The 12854-nt window shown below is 45.5% G+C and overlaps 1 protein-coding gene across 7 annotated transcripts in view; it reads right to left on the bottom strand.

Annotated features, from left to right (window-relative positions):
* Positions 1-12854, bottom strand: part of RNF220 (ring finger protein 220) — a 186339-nt gene that overhangs the window by 21039 nt on the left and 152446 nt on the right. For all 7 annotated transcript variants that reach the window (XM_084291013.1, XM_084291016.1, XM_084291015.1 and 4 more), the window contains 4 exons: positions 7383-7479; positions 6268-6354; positions 4530-4585; positions 2763-2841 (listed from right to left, as the gene is read on the bottom strand). In XM_084291013.1, the coding sequence (XP_084147139.1) occupies positions 2763-2841; positions 4530-4585; positions 6268-6354; positions 7383-7479 (319 nt within the window). The remainder of the gene's footprint in view (positions 1-2762; positions 2842-4529; positions 4586-6267; positions 6355-7382; positions 7480-12854) is intronic.

The following is a 12854-nucleotide window of genomic DNA, read 5'->3' on the forward strand; positions in this document are numbered from 1 at the left end:
ACACAAACATATCGTTCTCCTCACCTAGGCTTATTTTTGGAAGAGGGAAGGGGGAAGGAAAAGCATTCTTACGAGGTAAGGATCACTACACAGACCCCTGCTAAATCTATTAGGCACTGCTCTGAAGGGGGAGCACGGCTGACCCCGGTGGCAAACCACGTGCTTCTGAACATTTTCAAAAATGCTAATCAGCTGCTACGCAGGGCTTAACACGCCAATCAATAACGTTGAGATTTAAAAGCAAAAAATTAAAGTTACAAACAATGGTGTAAAGTGAAGCTGCCAAAAACTTCCTGCAAGCGCCACCCAAAACAAGAAAAATGAAACCAATTTAGCTCCAGATTAAGAAACAGGAACTAGAGATGAATCAATTTAGCCTGTTGGGCTGGGTCGCCATATATCATGGCTCAGCAGTAGAGTGGGAAACAGCCAGACAGTATGAAACCCTTCCCCCTCCTTTTCTGTAGGCTTCTAGCTCTGATCCCTGTTATCAATTAATTTAACAGAACCCCTCTACACCGACAAGCACACAGAGCATTCAGACTCCTTAAATGGCAGGACAGAAACTATTTATCACACACGAATCTCAAAGGGAAGAAGGAAAAAAAAATAGCAGTTAGGAATTCTCCACCTGAAACACCATCTTGCTTTCTGAATCTCGGTGAAATAAAGGGCCTTAAAACAAAAAGCTCTCCCTGCTACTTTAAAAATCAGCATTATCGGGAAGACTCAGCAAGACACTAAGGCTCTTCCTGTCATTTCTATTGGGTTTTGCTGACCTTTCGCACCTTTTGCGGCACTGAAGCTTCAGCAGGCCAAGGTTATTGTGGAATAAGGTGCATGCACATACACATGTGCGTGCACACGTGCAAGCACACACACACTCCTCCACTTCACAGCAGAGTTGGCAAGAGCGTTGTTTGGAAAGGACTCTGGGATCCTTCAAAAGGTGCTAGCTAAAGCCTCTTTGATCAGATTATTAAAGCTATGTCAATTTTATCACTTGAGCTCAAGTGTTCTGGAAAATGTCAAATCCTTTCAGCTCCTGCAGTTTAAAGATTTTCAATAGGAGTGGATCTGGGAGGGTGAGGGCCGCTGGTCTGACAGGCAGGAGGCCCAAAGGGAAGCTGAGCAGTGGCTGAGACAAAAGCTGACAGATCAGGGCAGAAGGGATGCATGTATCCTCAAGACTCTGCCACCAGGACACATGCAGCAGCTGGCTCGCTTTAAGGACAAAGCTGCTTCTGCACCGACCTTTGTGCTCTCCAGCTCCGTAGTCCGCAGCCAAAGTCTGCTCACTGAGAAGTATCAAACGGCAGACAGCCCGTGTTTGGGACATGCCAATAAAATGTCTTGTAAAAGCAAAGTGCCGAGACCACAAAGCAGTTTCCTCTGCAGCAGGGAGTCTCCTCAGTTAACCCCTGACTGTGAACAAACACTTTGCCAGGCTGCCTGAACTGTCCGATACCCTGCAACCTACAAGGGGCACAATGTCTTGCATCAGGACCAGTGACAGGAAAAGAACAAATTACATTAGCAAAATAACCTTCTGTAAACTCAGCTTAATTTCACTATGAGATTTTTCCCCGTCCCAAATTATCAGTGTACCTCACCCCACAAAATGTAAATGATCGTGGGGCAACATTTTATTTTGGGCACTATTGACTCAAAAAATCCCCTAGTTAACACAGTCCATGACAACAGTGAAGAGCTTGTAGTTTTGTGCTTGGATTGTCAAAAGCTGCCAGAGTAGGAAGTCTGTCAAGCAGCCTGTAGAAGGAGGCTGAGGAGAGAGGTTGTTACTCAAGCACACAGTGCAGATAAAACAATTTTTTCTATCCCAGGCTAGGCTGCAGGATATCCAGCTAGCAGAGAAAGGAAAGGAGAAGAGGAGCACCTGCTTTATCAAACATTCAAACACTGAGACTCAAAACTTGTAATTCAGCTGGAAGGTTTGCAGGTAGAACAAACTCAGGAACTGAGACATATTTTCATGAGCAGTCATAGAGAGATGCAATCTGCATCTTAAGATGCAGAAAAGAAAAATGAAAGAAAAAAGAAAAGAAATTCTCTCAGCGAAGCTCCTGCCAAGTTATGGGACTGCTGGGATCCCCTTTGCTGGAGAGATGGAGGGTGGAACAAGCAAGTACCATGGAAAAGACAGAATAGAGACAATGTGAAGGACTCCTCACAAAAACTGTGGTAAATGATACAGTCAGTTCTCCAGCAAAAGCAAGAGCAGGATTCCATGGATACATTGATAGCAGAAACCTTGCAGGAAGAATCGAAAAATCAAAGTACAGCTTGACAAGCTAATTGCTTTTGTCAGGTTAAACTAGGTTTGAATCTTTACCCCCTGTCCAAAGTCTCAGCTCTAATCTGCACTGTTAGGCACCATACAACATATGAAAACCCACCACACCTAACATATGGTGGAAAGCATGGGTATATCTATTTACACAGATTGTAAGCTTACAGTGGAGAAGCCATTTCAAAGCTGCTCTTAATCCCTGGTCACTGGGTACCTGCCCATGCAGATATCTGTGGGAAAATTCCCCACTGGCCCTGTGTGAACATAGCAATGATAAGCCAGGACAACAACAGCTCAGAGACCAGGCTTCATGTTAGAGCAAAACTTCCCCTCACTGATAAAAGCTTCAAATATGCCTGCCCTCAGGCTAGCACTGCTTCTGGGAATGCCAGATGGCACCCTATGGTTCTTAAACCAAGAAAAAATGAAAGCTATCCAACTTGACACTCACTTTTCAATGTCACTGTTCTTACAGGTCTTCTGCATGGTCTCCTGTTTACTGCTTTCACCATTACTCGTTGAGGGCATTTCTGTTGGGGGAAAAACAGACGAATTAGTAACAGAACATTTGATCACCGAGATGAAACAGTCTGAGAGAGTTACAGTTTCAGAAGCAGAGGACCCCACTGAGTCAGTTTCATGTCACTTTTTGGAAAGAGAAGAGACCAATACCACCTGCCCCTGTCTGGCAGGCAGGCCCCCTATCTGGACAGCATAATTCTAAGATTTGGGGCTGAAGATACAACACCCAACCTCTCTTCACTTCATACTGACTGACCCCTGCAGATGCATCAGCTTCATAAGCCAGGATTTAAATCAGAAAGGTTTGATGCAGCTGCCACGCCAAAGTGTTCTTCCAGAAAGGTGGGTATGGGGCAAATTTATCCAGCCCAGACCCTGCTCTCAGCTTCTCCCTTTTTCCAAGACCTTTTAGACACAGACGGAGAAAAATATATATGCCAGGTAACTAGTACGACAGAACAGTCTGCTCATAGCTCTATTCTTTACCAGCAGTCCCATGGCTCCTCCCAACACTGGAGGGGATGTGAGCCTTCAGCAAAGATAACAGTCAGAAATGAGCCAGATGAGAAGTCCTGGGGCCAGCCTCTGGGCTGTAGGTTCAGCACCATTGCCTCATGTAAAAGGTATGAAGGAAAGAGAGCTCATAGCGAGCGCCATGAGGGCTGCTTCCTCATCGCTGCTGTCGCTGGAGTTACTGAAGCTGAACACACCTACAAGCAAGTGCTCCTACATCACAGAAAATAGATGTGATTGCCTACCCCACAGAAGGAAATGCCTGCAATAGATATCCTATGCTCCTCATTTAATCATCATGCCCTTGGCAAAACTGGTTCTATCCCCCCTCCCTTCCACTGGCAGTCAGTTACGTCTTGTAGATACTTTAAAGGCTGGGAATCAAATGCCCAAAGCATTACAGTAACAGAACAGGGAACAGAATCATTGGGACAAATCTCTTCAGGTCGCTGAGCTTCAGTTCCCTTCCTAAGGGAGCTAGAACAGCACTGCCCAGCTCTGGAAATGGATTTGGCATCTACAGCTGGAAAGCGCCAGGTTTTATTATTCTCATATTTCCACTGGGTTGCTGTTTACATTTCCAGTGCTACTGGCATTAAATAAAAACAAAGCAACAGTTGAATGGGTTTAACCCCCACCTCCCAATTAATTCTACAAGCTTTCAAATAATTTGAATTACAAATAACATGAATTACAAATTTCACATTTACTTGTTTGCTTTGGAGTCTCTATTACAGGTCAAGAGGTAGGATAAATCCCAGAACCTCTAGCATCCCCTTTTAAAGAAAGGAAGATGATAAAGCAACTGGAAAAAAAAATTAACAGGTGCCTACATAGCTTAAACGCCCAGCAGCTGAACAACATTACATAGTCAAGCTCTGATGGCTCCCTCTGTGATACAGTAGTTTGTCTTTTAGTGACAAGCAAGTCAATCCAACCCCTATCTCTATCACCGTACCGCTTACAATTGCATTTTTGGGATCTTCCCCAGATCCATCCACTGACTACAGTTAGCTGTGCTATAAATTTACAAGAAAGATAGTGTGACAGTAAGTGAATATGTATCTGCTGGTACTGCACAAGAGCATTTGTAACTGTAATTTACCTAATTACTGACCACCAGAAGATATGGAATGTCTGCCCTCCTGTAGCATATAGAATAATGTACATATTTAACACTCACCATCGCTGGCCCATTTAGAAAACTCCGGTGTTATTCGAGTACTGGGTGTGCCACCACTAAAAGAGAAAAAGGCAGAATGCTAAAGGTTAAATACGAAGATTTTGCTGCTTGGGAAAAGCCAGCCCTTCCACCCCTAATCCACACACATCTCTCCCAGTACTTCCAATCATCAGTCTAGGCATCAAATGTGAGCTGCTGGCCTGCTGCAGGAGGTGTTTGTGTGCTAGTCTGCATCTCCACCACTGATCTCCCAACCTGCTCTTCTTCTAGCTGGGGCCTCTGCTGAATCACACGGGGGGTGTGATGCTGACTGAAGGCCTAGGATTCAAATAACACCTATGACCTAAGGATCATTCCTGAATACACAACTTCAAAGATGAAAACCTTACTGGCAAACAGAAATCCTCCACTTTCCAACAGCTTCTTGCTTTAGGAGTAACTGTATGCCACCATGTCCCATCTTTTCCATTTTCCCATTTGAAGAACACCAGTATTGAAGTGCAGACCACTCCTAACCTTGTGCACTCACTTGCAAGCAGTAACAGAAAGGAACCTTCCCAGCAGCCTGCCTACTTGTGGCCGTATGACATTTCAGCTCTATGAGCTGTGACAGTTGCAATCAAAACGTAACCTAGGCTCATGCTTCAGGACATCAGCTAACCTACTGCATTTCTACAGAAAGTTGCCAGAATTTCAAGGCGCTTTTACAAGCAACATCATGAGCCCAGAAGATGTTCAAACACTTTGTGCAAACAGCAAAAAAAGTCTTAGGTCCAATCACCCGAAGGAACTAGGTCTCCTGTGTCACGTCTTCAGTTGCCTCACTAAGCATTAGGTGTCCACAGCAGATACCCTCCTGCTACAATACCTGTTTCTTAACTGTGAAGGAGCTTTAAAATTTTTGAGGCACTGCCTATGGACTAACACTGTTGGCAAAGTATCGAATGGATCAATGGTTTGGATCCAGAGTGGCAAATACACATTTCTATGGAGTGGAACGTAATTTTGAACTAGTGTTTGTGACAGGCTAAGCAGTAAGAAAACTTCATTTCACTGCTCTATCAATCACTTCAACCTTGACCTCATAGGATCACTTGGTGAAAGAGATAGAGGGGTAATTTAAGCCCTGTTTTATGCAGGGCAGAGGGCTTAGAAAGCAATCCTAGCTCCCTGTTAAGACTCATTTTATTTGCCTGAAATGCTTCCCCAAGTGCACTGAATGCTGTCTGCCTACATTCTCCACAAACATTAGTGGCCAGACCACACACCCTGTCCAGACCTGCATGCAGGATTAGTTTGTGTACCTTTGCAACACCAACGTGATGCAATGAAATCACACCCTAGGCACCAGACTCCTGACGCACTGAACAAGATTCAGATCTTGTTCACGTGGCATCACATTACACTACTACTACTACTGAATGGATACTTTTCATCGTGAAGCATGATGATGCACAAAGCCCGGTACAGCAGCTTCCCCATAAGCAGAATTTACCTTCTGTCCAGCACTTCGCATGGAAATGACAGCAGTGGCTGGGTGGTGCAGTGGCTAGGGTGAGGGAGGGTGTGCAGGTAGGCTTTATGAGGCTGCGTGGGTAGAGATGGAGACCCACCCATTACACTTGCTTCTTTGCAAGCCTCCCTCGTTATGACCTTTGCATTCAAGTGAATGGATCCCTTCTGCTAATTAAGATTCCCCAAATGTAATGAAAGTGAATTAGAAAGGCACAGCACTTACTTTAAAACAGCACCTCGCAGCGCCTCCCTCTCTTTGGCTTCACCTGGCTCTTCCCCAGTGCAAGGGATAACGTCTGCCTCTGTGTACCTGAGCACAAGTGGTTAAGGAACACAGCCTTGCTGCAGACAGTGGAAGGGCTTCTAAAGTGGTTGGGACACAGAACAGATTCATAGCAACTGGAAACAAATATGTAACAAGAAGAGGTGCTGGCATCCACGGAGGGGCTTGCTTTTAGATTCTGGATAATGTTTTAGGTGAAAAGATACAGACAAGTCCTTAGACAATAACATGATGCTGCAGCCTCTTAGAAGAGAAAAACAATTCCTCAAGCTCTGCAAGTGTAATTTACACAACTCCATTATTTCTGTTAGGGGTGCAGACATTTTCTACTGGATAAGGCTTCGGGCTTCAGTGTTAAAGGCTGGTAGAGATTTCAACACAATCTGATTTCACAGCTACACATTCCCTCTCATCACAGCTAAGTCAATGTCTGCCTAATATCCTTGCAGGAATTCCTCCTTGATGGCTACAGAGCTGCTGTAGGGCAGAATTCATGAAGCTGTGTCTGAAGAGTCTAGCTCCTAGACGGAGAAGTTCCAGAAAACTGCCCTTAATGCCAGTTCTGCACATGAAGTGTCTAATGAAAGGAATAAAAACTCAGTCTCTCAGTTACAGTGGCAGGTGAATAATGCTTGAAATATTTACTGCACAAAGCCCCTGAAATCAAGTGGGTGGCTTGGAAAATAAACTAAATTCCTACCCACAGAGCAAGAAAAGCTATCTATATGGAAGAAGTTTGGATGGAGACAAGAGATTGGTAATGAGTATTGCGTATGAAACAGATATCAGAGGAAAAAGTAATTTTGATCTCCTGCAAAGTCTCATACAGACTTCACCAACTGGGTCTGAATTTGTGCTGCTTCAACAGAAAGCTCTCAAAGGGAGCAACTGGGAATCCCCATTAGTTCAAATAACATGGTAACTGGGGAAGGTGGTGCCATTTCCAGTACAGCTGGACACATTGTCCAACACTACTCAGAGCAGCACCGTATGAGAGCTAGCTGAAGGTGCACCTCTAGGTTCCCTCTCAGTAAGAGCCTTTCAAAAAACGATACTGTGGTTTCCCGTATTCAAGTGTGTCGTCCCCATCCACGTCCAGGTCAGCGTCGCTGTCTGGATTCTCCTTGCCACTGCACATGATAAACCCAGAACCTGGAAAAAAAAAAAAAAAAAGAATATGTGGGTGAGTATTTGAACTGGAGACAAGTGAAGGGGCTCTCCTGAGGACAGCACCAGCCTGCAGACCACCCTTTACTTTGAACACGCTCACAAAAAGCACCATCTCCAAAGTCCGCACAAGGACTATTTTCTGAAGACTGCACAGAAAACACAGATATGCTAATTTCCTATATTTTATGCTCTAAAATGCCCCTCAACAATGAAAATGAAAGATTTGTAACCCTTTGTTGTCCATGCAAGTTATCTGTAAGTTGAAGGCACTGTAAGTCTTTTCACTCAAAGACAGAAAAAGAATAGAAGCAAAAAAAGGCTGATTTTTCATAGAAGTGGTTAACACAAAAGCTACACTACTAGTATGTAAAAGAAGGCCACAAGGATGTTCTGAATTAGTCCTTACTTCAGATGCAGAGGGCAGGCAGAAGCTAAGGTATGATCAGAAATACCATTAAAAAACCTCAGACTTTTTTTTTTTAGCTATTGAAAATGTTTTAAAAAAAGCAAACCTGTTTTTAAGATCAGGCTGCACAATCATTACCAGCCCCTTACAAACACTTCTTGTGAACAAATTCCAGTGCAAGTCAACAGGAGTCCTGCACTTCTAACAAGGGCGGATCAGGTACGAGTCCAGTCACAACTCCAGCAGTAAGCAAGAGCAAACAGTTCCACCCAAGACAGAAATGTGCAATATGTGCCACTTTCTAACAATATATACACTTATTTTGGTTCTCACACATATTGTTTACTGTGTTATTACCAACTGTAATCAGGTTTCCTTTAACTGAATCAGAGTGCAAGCACCTACAGAGATGAACCTTCACTTTGTATTTACTTCCCAATATTTAGTAATTGAAGGGAAACACATATACTTGCTCTTTATGTGATTTAACATTGGACTTGCCTTCTCCCTAAGACTGAAAATTAAGTAAAAGTGTCCTGAATCTGAGGGTGGTACAAGGTCCTCATTTGCAATTTAATTCTGTTTAGGAACGTTAGCTATGTAGACAAAAACTTGCTCACTCTGGCTGCCTCTGGTATACTCCTTCGTTTCATATCCTACTCTCCGGACAGCAGACCTGGACAGACAGAGGGCACCTACCGGAGTGTGAAGGACTTGGGACATCCAGACAGTTGGTGACCTAAATCTGTGGCTAGAACAGGGAGCACATCCTACTGCAAACACTCAATGAGAAAGGCAGAGGTAGCCCTAGCTTCGGTAGGTTTATGCACTGCAAACCTGGTTCTAAGTGCAGAAGACAGACTACTGTTAACACAGGAACAAAGAATACAAGGTGCACAGCTGAAGAAATAGGATGTTCCCAGACCTTAGGAGCGATGGCTGAGCTTGTTCACCCCACTGGGCTCCCACCAGCACACTTACACAACCTCACACTGTCAGCAGCAGACTCACACTTTCCCAGCCCAGAAAACCAAGCTGTATTTCTAACAGTCTGCATCTGTGCAGAGAGCACGGCAAGGCGAAGGTCTGATTTCCAAGGACACCACGCAGACAGAGCTCTTTACTGGCGCTCTCTAGGAAGGGATGCTCTCACTGATTCATTAAGCGCCCAATAAAATTTGTTTATATGGATTTGATATTTCTCTTCCCTGAATATAAAGAAGGTCCTTAACGAGTGATAACCGCGGCATGACAACGATTTTAAGACTAACCTTTCCTAGAAGCATAAACCACCTTTTCCTTCCAAGTAATTGCCAGCCTTTACTTTTCAGCAGAGGTAACACAACCAGCATCGACAATGCAGCATCCAGCCTCTGCGTCAGGCAGCAGAGGAGCCGTGCTCGCAGGCCAGCAGTGGGGCAGCCTTCTCCCATCAGAGCCCTCGCAGCCCGCTGGCTGCACACGGCCGGCCAACATATGTCACGAGCTGCCTTCTCCTGCTGCGATGGCTCATCCAGTAAATCTCGAAGCCTTCAGTTCATCACAACGCTTGGGAGAAGATTTAGAGTACTAAGAGAGACCTGTCAAAGAAGCTGGATAGTCTTTCAAAGCTGCCCGAGAAGTCGCAGGGGGCGCCGGGGTGGTAATTTACAGGCCTGGCATTTAACCTGCTGTAACACCATCCCCTGCACCTGGCATTACTTTAGCCCATCACTTCTCAAAGGCCATAAACTTTGGACACACAGGTCTTCATTTTTCTTTTGTAGCTGTGGGAAACACAAATCATGCAAAGCTGGAGCTGTGACTTGGCCGGTCCCAGAGGTGATCTGAATGTTAGCCAGACAATGAACACTTGGAGCCCGCTGGGAGGAAGGGGGTCCAAAAGGCTGAATGTAAATGGGACTGCTACCTGCCTGCATCTCCCTGCAAGAACGCCAAGCACTCAGAAATCAGGCATCTTTCCATCAATTTCGTTCCCAAGTGACCCAAGCCAACTAGTGGTTTATGGTCAGAGCTTAAGGAAAGACGAGCTGCTTACTGAGACACAATTTACAAATATTCCGGCACCTTGCCTTCAGAATCCCACTGTCCTTGCTCTCAAAACCTTTGTACTTAAGAAAATCCCTTATGGGTCTGTAACGGTGATACTCCACAGAGCTTTTGCTGAATCTAGCTCTGAAACAGAAATGACTGCATTCCCAGCAGGGTACATCCCTCCTCCCCAGCACAGGGGAAGGGTTTGGGCAGGACACGCTGTGATGACAGGTACACATGGGGCTGATCTGATACAGTGCTTCCTGCAGAGAGGAGGGCATAACAGAGAAGTTCGTAGGTTAAGATGAGCTGCAGGAAAAGGGCAAATTCTTCTCTGATCAAACAGGCACTCCTAGGCCAGGGCCTAAGGAAGTCACAATAAGGTGATCCAACACTTATCTTTATATCAAATATGGACTTTTTTTTTTTGAACACGACCCCAAGTGTGATTTATTGCAACATGATAGGAAACTGATTCAGAAACTGTGTGCTAAACAAAGTAACCTCTGTGTACCTAGAGACTTTGAACATAAGCTGTGCTGTTGGTTTTAGGACTTTAGAGGCTGCTTTGAAAAAAGGAAAAAATATTCACCAAATATGATTCCAATGTGAATTAAAGGTCTCTAAGTCCCAGTACTGCCACTGCATGCAAGGGAACATGGAAGAAGAGGATGCAAAGCTCGGTCCAGCATCACCTGTACGAGGGCTGGTGGCAGGCTGGTTGTTCTTACACCATCACCTGAAGCAGGGATGGATTTTGAGGCCAGTTCCAAGGGGCAGGGGTTTGGTGCCACAGTTTCAACCTGACCCTCCTTGTCTGACTTCCTGGGGTTGCTTCCATGCACAAAGCCAGTGAAAACACCCACGCAGCTGTTCAAATATTTGACGTCTGAACTGCTTGACATTATTCATTCATCTCAGGCTCATTCAAACCAGATTTCTGGACAAGTGCTGTTATAAATGGATTAAGAGGGCCACTAAATGCAAGGAAGGCCTGATAGGATCACACCTGCTTCTCACTAACTCAGCTCAAGTGTAAGGAGGGCTCAGAACTTCAGCTCACGCCGGCAGCTCTACGGCACCATCCAGGAGTGAGGAAAATGCGAAATAGAGCATAGGAAGTGTCAAAGAATTAAACAGCCTTCGTGATGGCCTTATTTCAGACCCACCAGAGGAGAATGGGAGCTTCCAGAAGACCCTCTACCACCACACCCGGGTGATTTGCAATTCAGCAGCGTGCTCTGGGCTCCTCGGCAGGGCTCGGCCTCTGAAGGACACGCAGTAATTCACTGCCTTCTGCAGTGCTGCCTAGAGCAGACCTCTAAAACCAATGCCGCTATCCAGAGGTCAATGCTCAGGACTAGAACTTTATCCCGACGTGTTAATAAAGTGAAATCTGACAACTGAATGTTAAGTTGTAAGCTTGACCTAGGAATTCACGGGAGATGCGATCCTGAAGCTGTTATTCGTAGAAGCAGCTGCGAATCTTACACAGAGACTCACCTAAGGCCTAAAGAACACAATTCCACACATGAATTTGAAAATACTACTTTCAGATTAGAACAAAAAAATGCAAACTCTCCCATATCTTTCATTTCCTTGTTGAAAGAGCTTTTTTTTTTTTTTTCTTCCTTGCTGTGCGTTTGGTAGGAGGCAACCGCTTGTCATACGCTGCCAGCCCCGATGCAATTAGCCTCCCGATGCGAAAGCAGCACAATTCTCTGACAGTCTTAATCCCTGCTGCCTCCTTAAGGTCCAGACAAACAGGAGTGAGCAGGCAGGTCAGACGCTGGGGCCATTAAGCAGAGAAAAAACAAAGTTACAGCTCTGTCTCCAATCCCCATTGCTCTTGCAGCCAGGTGCTCTGACAAGCAATTCCAGCACTGGTATTGAGTGGCACCTCTATAAACCCTGTGACAGTTTGGGAGACAAACTCCCCCATCAATCAGAATGTACCTATCAAGATCACTTACCTACAGCGCCCGCCACCCTGCAGCACTGTGTACACAGCTTTGCTTGGGCTGGCCTCGGAGCAGTCCGCCTGAGCTCTGACTCAAGTCAGTTTCTGAAAATTTTAGGTGCTCTACACAAGCACCAGGGTTTCTCAAATACAGAGGCTGAGCTCTGAGAAACAGAAAAAAATCCCGTGCCTCTTCACCACCACCAGGCTGCAGACACCCACAGGCTACAGGAGTCAGCTGAGCTTGAAGGAGACAGAGAAACGCTTCCCACTTCCTTCCATGCACAGATTAATAATGGCTGCAGATAAATCTCACCTGCAATCCTTTTCTTCCCTTTTGCGTTAAGTTTTCAGAGCACTTTGCTTTCCCCTAAGCTGTCCCCTATGCATAAGCATCCTCGCTGACCTCTGCACTGCTTCTCAAATCTCGCCTCCTTTGTGCAATCCCCCAGCTGACAGGTCGTCTCAACACATCCTCAGTGAATGGCAGCTCGAGCTAAGATCGAGAGTCATTAACATGATATATAAGCAGATCCGCAGAACAGAACAGAGGAGAGGGCCTCGCATTGAAGTCCCTCCTTTTCTCCATCAGGCTCGGCAGCAGATGGCCCAAGTGACAACATATGCTGCTTCAGGTGTTGGCAGCACTGCTGGCTCTCGCGCAGACACGAGCTCACACGGCGAGCAGCAGTCTCAGGAGCAGCAAGGTAACACAGCCAGAGCCAAACCCTCAGCCAGATTTCATCAGCGCAACTGGGAAAGCACGGACCTACTGCGCCCCATCGCTGCTCCTTAACTCCTACCTGGGCAGATAAGTCAATTAAACATGAAGAGAGCAGCTGGTCCCAAAACCCTCACTCCAAACATGACCAAGGAACAAAATGGAAGCGTTAGCAGCAGTATTAATTGCACCACTGCTATGACAGCAGCTACTAGATGCTGCCCGTGCAGGGGATC

This window comes from Netta rufina (assembly GCF_964035555.1).
Source record: "Netta rufina genome assembly, chromosome: 8".
NCBI lineage: Eukaryota > Metazoa > Chordata > Aves > Anseriformes > Anatidae > Netta > Netta rufina.